Source organism: Papaver somniferum, chromosome 11 (assembly GCF_003573695.1).
Source record: "Papaver somniferum cultivar HN1 chromosome 11, ASM357369v1, whole genome shotgun sequence".
NCBI lineage: Eukaryota > Viridiplantae > Streptophyta > Magnoliopsida > Ranunculales > Papaveraceae > Papaver > Papaver somniferum.
This window is the reverse complement of record NC_039368.1, coordinates 52,382,602-52,401,337: the sequence shown is the minus strand read 5'-3', so window position 1 is coordinate 52,401,337 and position 18,736 is coordinate 52,382,602. Positions and strand designations below refer to the sequence as shown.

The window sequence follows — 18,736 nt, the reverse complement described above, 5'->3', positions numbered from 1 at the left end:
TGATAAATCATTTTCATAAAAACCAACCATTAAATCAATGCTACTTGTTTTCTAAATCAGTTTCAAACTCAGGTATGACCTTACTACTGTGCTACAGTGAGACGGACAATCTTATATATATATATGACTCAACAGTGAACAGATCGCCTAGCCAAGTTAGAATCGAATAGTGAGATAAGCTAAGCTATGAGTGTAAAGTGGGGCGTAAGGATTCGAGAAGAATGTGTGCTGTGTTGATGTCATGTAAAATTCTTGGATACCCGTGGAGGCGTCGGCGTCTAGTTGCCGCGTCTTTCCTACACCAGACTTGAGTCTACACGTATAACAACCTCCACCATATCGATTAGAAAAACGAAAGATTGGAAATAAAAAGAGCTATAACATCAGCATGCACCAAACGAAAACTGGGTGCATCTCCAATCAGTTACCACTAAATCAAAGTAACAGGTCCAACTCAATTGCACTTAAGCTGTCATCTGTTGTCGCCACGTGTCGATCAAGCACATACGATTACCCTCTACTCTAATCTAATCTCCAGCATTATCTTATTCGATGATCTCGGGTCCCACGTATAAATGCAAGAATAACAAGATTATATTTTTTCTAAAGCTAAAATTAGTTGATCTAATCCAAATTCTAATCAACTTGGCGCTTCAAATAACATAATTCTAGTACACTAATGATACATAATTCTAGTACACTAAGCAAAGTTAATTCTTCCATCATATGGAATTTGATAACCAGTACACCGAGCAAAACTAATTCTTTAATTATATGGAATTTGATAACCCGTATAATAAGTTTATTTTCACTGGTGTTGAAACATAGTCTTGTTGTCTCTTAACAATTTCTAGTAATTGTCAATCATCAAGTGGTCTTGTGGTTGACATGCTCCCTCCCACTGTAGAGGTAAGGGTTCGAACCCTGTAATTGTTGAAATCCACTCCAATTTAAGGAGTTTGGATATAGATTTAGGGACCACTAGTATAGGGCATCAAAAAAAAAAAATCTAGTAATTGTCTTTGGATCAAGAGAAATCTCGTACTTCTGTCAGTTTGAATTTTTTTTTCTTTTTGTTAACCCGTGCATTAGGTTTATTCTCATAAGTGTTGAAACTTAGTCTTGCTGCCCCTTAATAATTGTCTTTGGATCGAAAGAAATCTCGCATTTTTGTCGGTTAAAAAGAAAAAACCCGGAGAAATTGATAATTGAAGCGAAGATTTTGTGCCTTTCAATGGGCTTCTTCTTCCATATTTATGGCTGAAGCTTATATTGATGATGTAATTGTCCTGATTTTTTGTCCTTTTTGCCCACTTTTGCTTGTAATGACCGAGGCTTTTTCCGTTTTCAAGTTTCTTAGGCCGAGAAATATGATGTGCCATTTCGCTACGCTATCCCATGATTGTAGCAAAATGCAATTACTATGGTCTCCCATATCCTTTTAGAGTAGCGATATCCCTTTTCTGCACTTAGAAGTGGATCACATCTGATCCTTCTTGTAGAGAAAGTAAATCACGCGGAAACACAATTTCCATGTGCTTTTTCACTTTACGAATATTCAGTTTCTGTTTTTCAATTGAAGCGGATACTCAGTATCCGTGACTTTTTACACGGAAACTAAGTGTCCGTTTCTGATTTTACACTAAAACTTTCCTTTTTCACTTTTTTTTTACTAACACTCTTTTTTCACCTATTATATCTCTGTTTCTTTACTCTAAATTATCTTTTTTTTCCTGTACAAATATTCCAGCCACAAAAAAAAGTTTGGGAAAGAAAAAAACAGATACTAGTTGTAGCACCCCCTAAGCTAGCAACTGACTAATCCAAGAGATTAACTAAGTAAAGAGTCACTAAGAATCTAAAACATGTACTTAAGCATTCAATTAAGAAATGCGATACAAAACTTAACCCAAAACTAAACCTCTCTGAAACATATATATACAAGAAGTCCTCACAAATGATACATATACAATAGTTATTTGGTTTATAGATACAATATGTAATATAATAAACATAATAGAAGTTAACCAACTGACGAAAACAACCCTTGAAGCTTTCGCTGCGCAACTCTGATTTGTCTCTGAAACTGAAAGTGGGAATGGGTGAGCACATCATCCCTAAAAGGGGTGCCCCGCAGGAATAACATTTAACTTTCAAGTAATCGTGGCAAGATTTGGAAAACAATAATGTTTTCCCAAACATTAAAAAGTGACCAAGTCACTGAAACAGACAAACATGTATATGGACAAACTCCTTCTTCAAACAATGTATAATATTCGTGCTAACCACACTCAATAGATTTTGATATCACCAAGACCATGATGACCCACTCTAAGCATAAAAACAGAATTCATGTAGGTATAAATGTGAAGGAGCGTATCCTATATACCACAAATGGAAATTCTCATTTCCCATAACAATTCATAATGACAAACAAAACATTACAAGTCCTTTCCAAATCGTGGAAAGATTCACAGAATCAACATAATTATCATATTGCAATTTAAACAAAGCATGGAATGCACGTACAAACAATGCATGAGTTTATTAAACAAAGACTTTTGTAAAAGAAACAATAATGGTTACAAAAGAGTCAAATGTATTCCCACTAATTTAACTCCAACACCAATAACTTAGCCAAACCTCAGAACTCTGCTTCTTGTTAGAACCTTACCATTGAATTTATCTTCTTCAAATCAAATCGACAACTTCAACTGATAGCAACCCCATCATTCTTTAACTATTAACAACTCAAATACCAAATAATTCAACATATATCAAATATGAATAACAAAACCCTAATTTGCTAATTATGGGAAGAACAAAAACCTTAACTTGGTTTGAAATCAAAATTAAACTCATACTAACAATTCTACTTCATACCTGATCAAAACCCATCTCAAGTCTCCTCTTTAAACTCTCAATTTTATCTTCAATTTCATCTTCCGTAGCTTCTCTGAGATCGAGACTCAAGAACCCTAATTCTCAAATTCACAATTAAACTGAAATTAAAGCTCCAACATCTAATTAACTCCACCCCGTTCCTCAATCAATGAAAACCCAACTTCAATCCTTCTTAAGCATCACTAAATCTAACTTCCTGTTCATCTTGAGAAACCCTAATTCTTCTATTCATCGTTGAATCCACTTCAATACTTTAATTGAACACCAAACAGTGATTCTTCATCAAGCCATAGCTCTATATCTTATCTTCTAAATCTTCAAAGCAATAATCGAATCTCTAATCCTAATTTTGATCTTCCCAGATTCAAACCCTAACTATTCTTCATCATAATTCACAGCTACAACATCCCCTTCATCATCTACTCATAATCATCAAATGATTCTCTCAAATCACTTTCACAAACAACTCTCAAATCACTCGCAGAAGGAGAAGAATAAGAGAAAAGAAGAAACAGAAGGAAGAAGAAGAAATGATAAATAAGAAAGAGAAACAAAGAAAAGGAAATGATTTTCTTCGGTCGATTTTGGGAGATAAAACCAAGGAAAACACTAAGGAACGAACCACATTTGATAACGGAAGCCAAGGTCGGTCCAAAGGATAAAAGACTATTTTGCCCTTCATATTTATCCATCGATATCTTATTCGTCCAGTGTTCGATTGAAACGTTCGAGTAGTCTATTCTGCATAAATTTTCGAGACCTATTCAACGGTACTATTTTCATATCTAGATCGTTGTTAGATTAATTCCTATAAATTAATGTGCGTGTTAAACTAATCGAGTTATTATCGTCTAAGACGTCTCTTGACTAATCTAATAGTGTTGAAAGCTCGAGGGTCTTTACATTCTTCCCACCTTATATATTTTCGTCCTCGAAAATCGAACCATCCTTCTAGTCTTCAAAAGTCCCCACCTTATAGAATTGTTCCATCTCTTGTCTAAGCGCACACAACAATAAACAAAGCACAAACCTAAATGGCTTCTATAACTAAAATTTGTGGCTCTAAGTTCAATTGCGCTGATTTAGATTCTATCAAATATGAAAGTCTAAGTTTCTTACACTAATCTTTATAATGGAAAACTATAAATTTTAGTCTCTAAGTTTCTTACGTAAATTTCTATTTTATAAAATATCAAACTGTAACTTCAAGAAAGGATCTTACGAATCTTCTAAGTTAACTTACATCTATTGGTTTTCAAGATTAAATTACAACGTATTTTTATGATCGGTCATCTCTGAATGCAGTTGCCCTGTCAAGGTTGGCCAAGCCCAACAATGCCTTCCTACGAACAGAAAAAACACAACCTTCACTATTCCTCAGTGCTGGATTAACCAAATACAAACTTATTACGATCAACTAAGTATTAATTTATTTAAGATTAATTAGTGCCTACACTTTTATCGTAACCGATGTAAGTCTGATAAATTTACTTCGTAGAATATATAAATAGTTTACTTCATTTTATACAATTTAGTCATCTGAATTTATTATTAATACTAGATTTGATTTAATCTAATTTTATTTCCTTAAATTTTTATGATTGCTAAATAATCCTTAAGTTGTACTAATAATAAAAATTACATTTTGCTATTCCTGTTCTATAATTATTATCAAAAAGATATTTACAATAACGCTAAATTATATAATATTATTATTTACTTACCTTATCAAGAATTATTGTCTTAATTATATTATCATTTTCATTATTATTAAGTCAATAGCCGAGTTGGTGCGCTAAGCCTTAAGCTTCTAAATTTAATTCTACATTCACGTAAATATTGATATAATAAATCTTATTTATTCAGATTGGATCTGTATACTATATCTTGTTAAATATTGGCATTGGTAATTTAATATGATTTAAATTTGAGTCTGCATAAAACTTTAATATGTCTTAATAGTCTTAGATTTTGGTATTAATAATAAGTATCTTATTCACAGGCAGATTTATTTTCCTTTAAGTCTAATTTTGTACGCATTGAAGTACTATAAGTATCACTTCATGTGTATAATTTTAGTGACTTAGTGAATTATTTATTGGACTAAAGATAATCTGGGTATAAGATCGGTAACAAGTTTAGACTTTGTATTATGTTTTATATAACCTCACGTTCTTAATCCTACCTAATAAGTCTTATATTTAATATCTGGTTCAAACATAAAACATATAATTATAATATTACACTAAGCATCTGAATACTATTATTACTACTTCCTGTATATTTGTTTTATTTTAAAGGTACAAGATTCCTAGCAAGTGTCTTTTTATTTTATATTATATCCTCGCTTCCTTAAGTCTAACACCTAATATGTATTATATCGACTATCTAGTTTAGACGTAAAACATATATCTTTACTTTGTAATTAATTTCATTTACAAAACTTAATTGTAAATAAGCGCTATCAAATTCCATAACTATTTACTCATAATTATTATTTTTGTCCTTATATGGCTTTAACAAAATATTAGTTAAGTTCAACGTGATATTAGTTGTTAAATGCTAACTCAATTTTATTAAAATTATTTTTACTATTATCTTCATTTATATTTACTATTATAATACTTTTATTATAATATAATATTGATGGTTGAACTATCACTCTAATTAATATTACAAAATTATTAAGTCCCAAAAATGTTATTAACATTTATGCAATTATAAAATAATGCTTCTACATATAGGTCAAGGTACTTAGTAAGTTTCTATGTGACTTTCAAGATTTATCAATCATACTAATCTCACTATTTTTATAGTATTAGATTATTTACGTGTTCTTACTTTTTAGATTAATTATTCTCAAATCCTTATTAGTTAAAATTATTGGTTTACTCTACAATTTCTACTTCACTACCTATACAAACAATCAAACAAACAAATCAATCAAATAAATATTTTAATTATTGATAGCTTTTAGTGATTAAGATTTATCTCACAAACCCAAACCAGTTCTAAACTAATCTAGTTCTCTAACTGGCACTGCTATTCCTATTGTTTCCCATATAAGATATAATAGTGAGCTCTGATACCAACACTGTAGCACCCCTAATTTGTTTTGAAATCAAAATTAAACTCATACTAACAATTCTACTTCATACCTGATCAAAACCCATCTCAAATCTTCTCTTTAAACTCTCGATTTCATCTTCCTTAGCTTATCTGAGATCGAGACTCAAGAACCCTAATTCTCAAATTCACAATTAAACTGAAATTAAAGCTCCAACATCTAATTAACTCCACCCCGTTCCTCAATCAATGAAAACCCAACTTCAATCCTTCTTAAGCATCACTAAATCTAACTTCCTGTTCATCTTGAGAAACCCTAATTCTTCTATTCATCGTTGAATCCACTTCAATACTTTAATTGAACACCAACCAGTGATTCTTCATCAAGCCATAGCTCTATATCTTATCTTCTAAATCTTCAAAGCAATAATCGAATTTCTAATCCTAATTTTGATCTTCCCAGATTCAAACCCTAACTATTCTTCATCATAATTCACAGCTACAACATCCCCTTTATCATCTACTCATAATCATCAAATGATTCTCTCAAATCACTTTCACAAACAACTCTCAAATCACTCGCAGAAGGAGAAGAATAAGAGAAAAGAAGAAACAGAAGGAAGAAGAAGAAATGATAAATAAGAAAGAGAAACAAAGAAAAGGAAATGATTTTCTTCGGTCGATTTTGGGAGATAAAACCAAGGAAAACACTAAGGAACGAACCACATTTGATAACGGAAGCCAAGGTCGGTCCAAAGGATAAAAGACTATTTTGCCCTTCATATTTATCCATCGATATCTTATTCGTCCAGTGTTCGATTGAAACGTTCGAGTAGTCTATTCTGCATAACTTTTCGAGACCTATTCAACGGTACTATTTTCATATCTAGATCGTTGTTAGATTAATTCCTATAAATTAATGTGCGTGTTAAACTAATCGAGTTATTATCGGCTAAGACGTCTCTTGACTAGTCTAATAGTGTTCACGAGCTCGAAGATCTTTACACTAGTTTTCCCTTTGACAGAAATTAAGTTTCCATGCAGTGTGACTAAGAGATAAAAGAAGATCATAACAAGGTTGCCTTGAGAGCCGTATCCCTTAACAACGAACAAGGGATAGCCAAGGGATATAGCAAACCATAGTGCCTGGCCTTACTATCGAAAAGAATGTGTTATACAGTATACACAGTATGAATGTTGTTAATCATATTTTATAACTCAGGGTTATGTACGGTGCTTCAAATTGTAAATATGCTGTGTCATACTATATTTGTATTAATTAAAAGACAATCTTTTGTGAGTGTTTGGGTTGGCAGATTTGGCTACTCTGATTAAAGAGAGTTCTGTTTTTGTTTCTTAGCAAAAGTAAAAAGAAAAGTTATTACTTTTACACGTGTGAGTAAAAGTAATTCCACACACTTACTCAAAATATTACCCAAATTCCTTTATATTAATTAATTTGGAAATGAATCCTCTCCAAAAACTCGTATAAATATGTGATGTATCTTCATTTATCCTTAAGAGAGACATAAACATTAAGAACTACTACTTCTTCCAAAGAGTATTGTTCTTTCTATCTCCCTTCTCTTCCTTCTGCTTCCTTCTTAGTTGCTTGCTTAGTACTAAGATATTTCTTACAAAGAAAAATTAGATGGAGAACCAAGGAAGTGACAGCAGCTTGTTTCAAAGATGCAAACCTTATATTGCCATGATATCTCTACAATTTGGATATGCAGGAATGAATATCCTCACGAAGGTTTCTCTTAATCGTGGAATGAGTCATTACGTTCTCGTTGTTTACCGTCACGCTTTTGCTACTGTTGTTATTGCTCCTTTTGCAATATTTCTTGAAAGAAAAATTCGACCCAAGATGACATTCTTAATCTTCTTGCAAATATTTGCTATGGCTCTGCTTGGGTTGGTCTTCTATCCATATTTTTTGTCACTAAAACTGTGATTACATAGAGTAGCAGTATAGTACTGTTAACTTATTCTAACGTTTTATGTATGATGTACACAGACCGGTGATTGATCAGAACTTTTACTACATGGGGTTAAAATACACCTCCCCGACTTTCTCATGTGCTATGAGTAACATGTTACCTGCAATGACATTCGTCATGGCCTTCTTATGCAGGTATATTATTACGTACATGCATATAGTTATGGTACGTCATCATCGAGAAAACTTTTTTCTCATTTTTTTTATGCTAATTACAATTGGTTTTTCGTAGGATGGAGATAGTAGACATAAAGAAAGTGAGATGCCAAGCAAAAGTGATCGGAACAATAGTGACGGTAGCTGGAGCAATGTTGATGACATTGTACAAAGGACCTATCATTGAGATGATATGGTCGAAAAGCATCCACACTAATGCCTCTTATACCACTAACACATCTGGTTCTGATGACAAGGATTGGCTTAAAGGTTCAATCCTTCTCATATTGGCTACCTTAGCTTGGGCTGCTCTCTTTATCTTGCAGGTTACTTTCATTAAAAACCTAGCCAATTTCATTTCTTTTTTACTTTGCGACTTTTTTTCTTTACGTACATGACTTTTGAGTTTGATTGGAGAATTGATACGGGTGCGATTGTTTTTCCATTTTTCAGGCAATAACATTGAAGAAATACCCAGCCCATCTAACTCTTACAACTCTAATTTGCTTCATCGGTACACTACAATCTATTGCGGTTACTTTAGTAATGGAACACACTCCTTCTGCCTGGTCCATCGGTTGGGATATGAACCTTCTTTCTGCAGCTTATGCGGTTAGTCTCTCTCTCTCTCTCCCTCTCTCTCTCTCCTAATCTTTACTGACCTAAGTTGTTTTCATATATTCATGATGATCAGGGAATTGTATCTTCAAGTTTAGCTTATTATGTGCAAGGGCTAGTAATGAGGAAAAGAGGACCAGTTTTCGTCACTGCTTTTAGTCCTCTTATGATGATCATAGTTGCCATCATGGGATCTTTCATTCTAGCTGAAAAGATTTTTCTTGGAGGGTAATATTCTCACTCCCTTCCCAACACAAAAGAGTATTTTGTAATTTTCAAATTTGCTTACAAATTTTATTTTATTCTTGCAGAATTCTTGGCGCAGTTTTGATTGTAGCAGGATTATACTCTGTTCTATGGGGAAAGTACAAGGAATTCAAGGAAAAAGAAAACGAACTACCAGAAGCCATTAAAGATGTCCGCGAAAACGGGACAATGTTCGTTATTGAAGACGTTGAAACGGGAAAAAGTGTTGTAGAAATGCAAGAGGCAGAAGTTGATACACTCTCGTCCGTCAATGTTACCGTTCCATTATCGGACTCAGCCATGAGAGACGAAGCCTCACGCAAGGCTTAAACTAAAGAAGAAGGCAGTAATGATGGTGTTTTAGTATGGGGGGTAATGAGAATTTTTGCTACTTCCCATCTCAGTTTTTTGTTTGGAGGGTTATGTTTTAGGTTTTAATAATAACTTTTGTATTCTGTTTAATAATATCATGTAAGATTGAAAAACGAATGAGAATCTGAGGAGTATCTCCTGTTTCTTTTGTTAGTGTGTTATTGTGTCAAGCTGAATAATTCTTGGAACTCTTTTCTTCATTCTACACGTGGCAGAATCTATGACGTAACCGAACTAATTCCACTAAGAAATGGAATCATAGTTGTTGGCTTTTCGTGTCGTACTAAACATATGAATCTTTTCCTAGTGATTGATTTTGAATGTATGATTGACAATCTTTAAGCTTTGATCTTAACGAAATGAATATGAGGTTTTGCTAATTCCCTTGGGCTCTTATGCACAGAGTCTAGAGACTAATTTTATTATATCGGAGAAAATGTGATTTTTATCCTGGTATTTTTAGGGGCGACCCCAAAAGAATTAGGGGCGACACAAAAAGATAAAAAAGATCATCCAAATCTAAAACAAAGTCATTCCTTATTTCAAATTTTTCGAAATGGCAAATATGCCCTTCATAATCGGTAGTTAAGTTTACAATCGGGAGAAATTTGTTATATATAGGAGATTCCATTTTCACATGATTGAGAACAACCAGAATCGGTAGTTTCATGATGTTTATTGCCTACCGATTGTACAATTGGTAGTTTCATGATGTTTATTGCCTACCGATTATGGTAGTAGCCCCAATTTCGAAATTTCAAAAACCAATAGGAATTTTAGATTTCTCTATTTTCACAATCGGTAGTTTCATGATGTTTATTGCCTCCCGATTATGGTAGTAGCCTCAAAATCGAAATCTTCAAAAACCAATAGGAATTTTAGATTTCTCTATTTTCACAATCGGTAGTTTCATGATGTTTATTGCCTACCGATTGTACAATCGGTAGTTTAGTGATGTTTATTGCCTCCGATTATGGTAGTAGCCCCAAATTCAAAATTCTCAAAAACCAATAGAAATTTTAGATTTCTCTATTTTCACAATCTGTAGTTTCATGATGTTAATTGCCTACCGATTGTACAATCGATAGTTTCATGATGTTTATTGCCTCCCGATTATGGTAGTAGCCCCAAATTCGAAATTTTCAAAAACCAATAGGAATTTTAGATTTCTCTAATTTCACAATCGGTAGTTTCATGATGTTTATTGCCTACCGATTGTATAATCGGTAGTTTCATGATTTTTATTGCCTCCCGATTATGGTAGTAGCCCCAAATTCAAAATTTTCAAAAACCAGTATGAATTTTAGATTTCTCTATTTTCACAATCGGTAGTTTCATGATGTTTATTGCCTCCCGATTATGGTAGTAGCCCCAAATTCGAAATTTTCAAAAACCAATAGGAATTTTAGATTTCTCTATTTTCACAATCGGTAGTTTCATGATGTTTATTGCCTACCGATTGTACAATCGGTAGTTTCATGATTTTTATTGCCTCCCTATTGTGGTAGTATCCCCAAATTCGGAATTTTCAAAAACCAGTAGGAATTTTAGATTTCTCTATTTTCACAATCGGTAGTTTCATGATGTTTATTACTTCCCGATTATGGTAGTAGGCCCAAATTTAATTATTTCAAAACAAAGATAGGAAGAGAAGAACATAGTCACAATCGGTAGATATTTTTTTTTTTCTAAACTACAGATTATGAAGGGACATATAAGTATTTTCAACCTATTTTGTCATATTGTGTCGCCCCTAAAAATGCCAGGTTTTTTATCTTCATGTACAATGATTTGAGAACACTAGGTTCAGGAATACATGAAAACCATGCTGATGGTGTTTGATTTTATGACTAGTCTCAAGCTCAACCTCAGCCTATTGTGAGTTTACAACTGACCTTTGCAAACTTGATTATAGGACCTATTATACAGTGAATTTTTCTTTTCCCCTATAATTTTGTAACAACAAGAAAATCATAATCTTTTATTGTCGACTAACAAGAAAAAAATATGACGAGGAAAACTCAAAAAATTCAGCTCACGATATGAGAATAATAATTTGAATTATTTTTTATTTCTAATAATTGAATTACATGTTAATATCGGAGATTTGCTGATTATTCATCACCTGAAACTAAACCCAATCAAGGTAATTGAGCTGCAACAATTTTTTTACATGCTAACTACGTCAAACCCTCCTACTTATTTAGGGGTTCAATTCAAACAAGGAAGAGCCTCTATACAAACCTTTGCTCATTCACTTCAAAGAATCGCATGAAATGCAAAGGGTTGGACGACAAAATGTCTAACCCAAGCAGGAAGAATGATGCTCATTAAGACATCCTTAACTCCCATAGCAAACCACCTTATGCAAACACAAACTCCACACACCAAAGTACACAAACAGATAGACTGCATCACCAGGAATTTTCTCTGGGGACATGACTCATTAGTAAAAAAGCTTCACCCAATTGCTTGGGATAAAGTAACAAAACCAATATCTGAAGAAGAACTATGCATAAGGATAATCAATGAACATAAAAAAAGATCTTCTCAGCGAATATGAAATTTTCTTGAACTACGTGACTCAATATACGGGAGCATATGCAACAAGAAATATCTCAACCAGCAACCAATCCTACAAGGCATTGATATTATTTCTTCTTCCACAAGCGCTCAATGGAGGTAACTAGTATCCCTAGTACCCACCATGCAACAGTTTCTTTTTCATCGTACTGGGAATGGTCTAACAACTCCTATCGAAGCAAACTGGATTCCACACTACCCAAACCTAGACCCAACACAACGTTACCCATTCCAAACATTTGCAGATATCATCGATCCGATCTCGCATAACTGGATTCAAGAAGAAAAAAAACACTCTCCCCTATCTCGCAGCCCAAAAAATCATAAAAATCCACCTGCCGAAAGATAACACCCGGGACAAAATCATACAACCCCATTCAAAATCTGGTAAAGACACTACATTTTCGGGATACAAATGTTTAACCATCAAGTTGATCAACCATCTCAAAAACCCCTCCCAGATACCAAATTATCGTGGACATTACCGTGTCCACAAAAAATTCATCTTTTCTTGTGGAAAGCAATAAACAAAGACCTACCAACCTTCTTTATCCTACATCACATCCATATGACGAATTCTAAGATTTTTCCATATTGCAACACTAATCAAGAAACGGAAAACCACATGCTTCTTCACTTCCCAATAGCAGTTGTAGCTTGGAACAACTTACTTACTCAGATCTCAAACACAACTTCCTCCAATCAAACCATGCACCACAATCGCCATAACTTTGCAGAAAATCATTCACAAACTCTTACAACAATCTGCATCAACACCTTGCATATCCCCACTCTGCTTTCTATTTTGGAAATTATGGTCAGATGAAATTATAGCTTGCGCCATAAAACAACATGAATATTCTGAGGCATTAAAATCATCACCTCCGATGTTACCAGGTAACTCTCTGATACCTAATCTTTCAGGAAGCATCCAACGGACATCAACAATCTACGTGAGATGGTCCAACCCAAACCTAAACTGGATAAAGATCAACACTGATGGGGCGTCTAGAGGCCATCCAGGTTACGTAGGTGTAGGATTCATCTGCAGAGATTCAGAAGCACGAGTTGTGATGGCGCTGGCTCAACCTCTTGGAATTACGATCTCCTTAATAGTGGAAACTTAGCATCTGCAACTGGAAACATGTCCTATTTGAGACGGACTCGGAAAATCTTCTATGGTTCATCACATCACTTATTACTCCAGTATGGTACATCGCGAGTATGGTTAATGAAATAAAAAATAGGATGGAACAAATTTCGCAAGCAGCTATCCAGCGCAATTACCGAGAAAGAATCAGGCGGCAGATGGCATGGCTAATCATGCGGCAGACGGAAGTCAAATGGGAAATCTATCAACAAAAATTTGGGACTAGCAAATTCCATTTTTATTAGTCAAATCATCTTCCATGACTCTATGGGTACCACATATCCACGCAAAGTTGTAACCTAATATTCCTTCTTATATACAATGCATGCTTCAATATATATATATATATATATATCATCCAGAAATTTGTAGCTTAGTGGATGAGTAAATCCTACTACAACCCAGAGGTTACCTGTTTAAATCTCGTTAGTTTTAAGGAAAATGTTCTCTTATAACAAAATAGTGAATGAATTGGAAATTGGATTTTGGACAAGGTCCTAGAAAATGAGAGAGTAATAATACATAAACAAGGTTCAGAACTTAACCAAACAAAAAAGATAAATATACATAATGTTCAAATCTCGATAGTTCCAAGGAAAAACGTTTTTTTATAACAAAATAGTGAATGAATTGGAAATTGGACTTTGGAATTTGGATAAGGTCCTAGAAAATAAGAGAGTAATAATAGCTAAACAAGGTCTACATCTGAATCAAACAAAAAAGAGAAATATACACAAGTTATAGGGTTGGAGAAAGGTCTGATTTATCCAAAAAAAACCCTTAGATAAACAAGGTGTAGAACTAAATCAAAAAAAGAAGAGAAATATACATAAGTTATGGGGTTGGAGAATGGTCTGATTTATCCGAAAAAAGCACTGGACATAACACCATGTGTCGCACGCCTTGCACTGCCTCAGAAAAGCCCCGTGAGAGTTCAATTTCTAGTGTTGTGTTGGTGCTGACACAATAGTGTAAAGCATGAAATATCGGGTTGCAACAATGTATTAATTTCAGTTACATACTTGTGTCTTCCAATTGGTGTAAGTGTCTGAAACACGTCAAGCTGGAATAAGGTCATCTCAATGATGGAGAAAAACCTAGAAATGTGCTTAAAGGTTCTTCTCAAAACCCATAACTTTAGTATTCATAAATCTTGTTAGCTAGCCTCATGGTAAAGGCAAGTGGAAGGAAATTTTGATATGCAAATAAATCTTTAAAGATAAATACTGAGATTCAATTGGGCGATTCTAAATTAACTAACTTTTGGATAAGCGGAATATTATTGTAATTTGAAATATTCATATCCAAATTTGTACAAGATCAACTCAAAGAAAAATAAAAGTATAGCTGATATTGCTTCTACATATGACGAATGGGATTAACATTTGAGACGAACTCCTACAACTGTTGATATGAAATAGCAAGAAAATATAAGACAATAGCTAGGAAATTTTACAACTCTATCACAAATTGAAGAATCAAGAAAAAGTGTGTTTTCTCCTACCCAAAATTTCAGCGAAAAGGAGTGTTATATGTGTTTACTAAAAAATAGATGATTCGGAAATTCAACATAAGCTCATTTGGAGGAAGAATCTGCCTCTAAAGGTCTCATTTATAATATGGGTTATCTTCATCAAACCCTACCTACCAAGTCGATATTAAATAATAGAGGTATAAATCTTGATCCTTTATGTATCTTTTGCAACTTTAGTGAGGAATCAACACACCAAACCATCATCTATCGTCGCGAAACATAAAAAAATATGAAGATGGTTTTGCAGTTCCTTCAAACTAGATAGAATGGGTGCAACAATTATCCAACCGGCTATGGACTGGTCCTATTGCAACTACAAAAGTAGAGTAAAAGGGATGTGGTTGAATGTATGTTATGTCGTATTTTGGAATGCTTGAGAAGAAGTAATGAAAGAGTTTGAAGGTGTAAATATAATTCTACAGAGACTAGAATAGATGGTATAAAAAGTTGTATCGTTCTTTAGTATCTTCAGAGTGACATATTCATGCATGCTATTGTAAATGACTATCTCCTGAATTGAGTGTCATTCATTTGGATGTGATGGAGTTTATTTTTTTTCTCTTCATAAACCGTCCTTTTTTGGGTAAAAAAAAGTTTTTGTGAATATTAAGCGTAAATGTATAAACATTCTTTTAAAAGTGTGCCGACGCTTAGTTGGTATTTGGATGACATATTATACCTTGATAGGGTTCGCTAAATGGCATATAGGGAATGATTTTTCCATTCCTAGCACAATTGACTTCACGGTTGGCAAAAAATCTGCAGTTAAGCGTGCTCGAGCGGGAGTAATCCATAGATGGGTGATGATGTAGTTTTTAAGTGATAAGAAAAGTTCGATCAAGACTTGTGAAGATTTTGGTTTCAGAATTTAATTTCCAATACTAATAATAAATAAAACTAAATTAAAAGTGATATCGGGGTCTTAGAAATAACCAAGACTCTGGATTCCACTAATACTCATGATTGAATGATAAGGATTTCAAAACTCTAGTCAACTTTTAAGTCCTCTTTTCTTAACTCACTAAAATCAGAAAGATTCTCAAAAATTACTGTAAACCTTAAGCATAGATTATCAATTTGATTTAACAAAGCATAACCTATCAAATTGAATGACAAACAATTAGGAAAATCATGCAAACAGTTTAAAACTCTGCAAAAGCAGTGGTTAAGTGAATTATATAATAAAACTAAATAAAATAAAATAGTTACCCATCAATCATGTGTAAGTATCTTCGTCCATTGCCTTGGTTATGAGGAATTAGCTCTTCTTGTTGGGAACACGCTCAAAATATTGATTCATTGCTTAAATGGCGTTTACAAAGATGAAAAGAGAGAAAAATATTGAAACAACCGCAAATACAGATGCTAAAGGTATCCAGCTAGTCGCCGGAAGTCTTTTACAAGTGATAATAAAAAACGATATGTCTCTTCTGCTGTTGAAAATAAGACTGCTTCTGCGACTGACACTAATAGCCTAATGTTCTTCGTGTTCTTCCTCCCTTGCAACAGTAATAACATCTTCTTTTTTCGCTCTGCAAGGATCTAAAATTTACCCAACTCCTCGATAACCTTCCCCAAACTTTCGATAATCCTTTTTGGGTCTGGAACCAACTTATATATAGGAAACAACACCGAAAACCAAAATTAAATCCTCAAAATATCTTTCCTTTCTTTCACAGCAATTGATGTATTTTCAAAAGTTGTTGTGAATAGTGGTAAGAACTGGGGTTCTTTTCGAACTTGTGAAGGAGATAATTTTTTTTTAGATTTAAATAAATTTTATAAGTGAAGCAAAATAGCAAAGTGATTGGAATATTTTTGGAGAAACTGGGGCTAAGGATTCCACTTTTTCTACCAATTTAAAATAATATTTCTAATATTATTATACAAATTTTTCCTTTTAAATAGTTTTAATTATTGCAAAAATGTATTTTATAAAAGAATAAATGTAAGTTAAAAGCATGGAATATCAAAAACTCTAAGTCAAGCATATACCATCAATTAAAATGACAACTACTTAATAAAAATCCTTGGAAAAACTCTTTGTTCAAGGTAAATAATTAAATATAATAAATTGCATAAATAATTAAATTAGAAATTACCCCTTTTTCATTGGATGAATAGTTTCTTCCGTTTCCCCAGAGGATGGGTTTAGCTCATCATTGTGTAAACTTTCTCAAAATTGATATTCATTGATCAAAAGATGTTTACAAGGATGAAATGGAGAAAAATGATAAAATCGGGTGTTTGCAACGTTTATAACTGTTGCAAACACCGTTACAAAGAACGATATACCTAAAGTGCAGTAGTATTTAGAAGACTACGACCCACAAACGACAGTCGTTGTCACTGTTTATAAACGACTGTCTTGGTTAGTGTGTTCTTCGCGTTCTTCCCTTCCAGCAGCAGCATAAACTTTCTTCTCTGGAAGTTTTTCTATCGATTCCCTTGAACTCTGTGTTGCTCTATTCTATCCCCTCTCACTTGCCAACCTTTCTAGTAGACCCAAGGAGTATACTCAAAAACACGCTGAAATCCATCGCTCTAACTCCAAATAATCCTTCATTACTCGGGCAGTGAAGAGAATATTTTCTTACCATTTTTGGAATTTCACACGTAAACTTCATTGTAGCACGCTCCAATTCAGCTTATACATGCCTCAGAATTCTTCTAACGCCATCATAACTTCTCCATGCACAACAGAAACATATTTTTGCTCGTGTTACAGTCCACGTACTCTGTTTTGGGCTTGTGAATCACACCGAGAATCCCATCCAAAGTTAATCGATCCTGTCACTCATACTGTGTTTCTTAACCTATATCACATCTCTCTACCAAATTTTAGACATTGAATCGACCCATAACCCCTTCATTTTCTCAATTGAAATTCTTCCAGAACTGTTTAAGTATTTCCCGCCAAAATTCAGAATTTGAATTCTTGAAGATGACTGCCCCCTAACCGTCTGTGGAGTGTAACTAGCAGGTGTCCAACTCAGGTGCCCCTTATCCAAAACAGAGAGTCCGAATAACAAATGTCCTCCGGGATGCTCCGCATAATTTTTCGAGCCGATTTTTCCAAAATTATTTATTTCCAAAAAAATACCTACAAACACATAAAACACCATAATAAGGACGAAAACGAGTACTATCAATAGAGACATTGAGGACAATTCAGACACAAAAATGTGTCTACCAAATACCCCCAAACTTATTATTTGCTAGTCCTCGAGCAAATTTATTCTAGAAAGGAAAATCATTTGAACCCCTAGGTGGCCCTAGTGGCGGAGTGTTGTCTCCGGAGGGTTTACCAGAGGTGCACCCACAAAACCTTTACTCCAGACCCTAGCTAATTATGCAGAACCTTGGAAGGTACTAAAGAATCTCCTTGGTTGGCACACTTATTGACTACAGGAGGAAGTACCCTGACGCGAAATTCCAATTGTTGTACGCGAGTTTGCACTCAAGCATACTAAAATTCATATAAAGTGACAGAGCTCTACTAAGATAGTTTCACAATGGACATCATACTCGGAGTCAAACTAATCACATGAAAAGATCAAGAAGATGGAAAAAGAAAAATGTAGATGGTTGAAAAGTGAACGGTGTTTCCCATATCTGTCTGAAGGCCTCTGCCAAGATGAACCTAACCTAAATGACTGAGATACCGGTCTGACTAATATCAACACGACTGGCAAATACAAGGGAACCAGTGGTCGATAATCCTAACTCTAGGTCAACATAACTGGCATATACAAGGGTACCAGTGGTCGACTTTATTGAACACACATTTATTTAAGAACTAACAACATGATTAGATCTTGTGGATCCAAGTGCATGCTTCTTATCAGCAGATTACATGGTAATTCCCGTGGATCCTGCATTCCACGCTTGTTTAGGCGACGGAGACAGGGAGAACACACACATATTTCTATCCAAGTGTTAGTATTTATTCCGATTGGTCTATTGGTCTGGTCTAAAATAATAATAATATATTTTTTTTTGTATAAGGTACTCAGTCACTCTATTTCACCCTAGCAATGGTAACAACTTGAATCGTGTGCCCCACCGAATCACTTGAAAACGAAAAGTAAAAATAGAAAGTGAA

General features: G+C 34.0%; 1 protein-coding gene across 1 annotated transcript; it reads left to right on the top strand.

Moving 5' to 3' along the window:
• Positions 1-7,481: 7,481 nt before the first annotated feature.
• LOC113320670 (WAT1-related protein At5g07050-like) lies at positions 7,482-9,517 on the top strand. The gene is made up of 6 exons (XM_026568558.1): positions 7,482-7,887; positions 7,991-8,107; positions 8,205-8,454; positions 8,582-8,740; positions 8,823-8,974; positions 9,058-9,517. The coding sequence occupies exons 1-6, from the start codon at positions 7,622-7,624 to the stop codon at positions 9,320-9,322; spliced, it is 1,209 nt and encodes a 402-aa protein (XP_026424343.1). The 5' UTR covers positions 7,482-7,621; the 3' UTR covers positions 9,323-9,517.
• Positions 9,518-18,736: the final 9,219 nt, after the last annotated feature.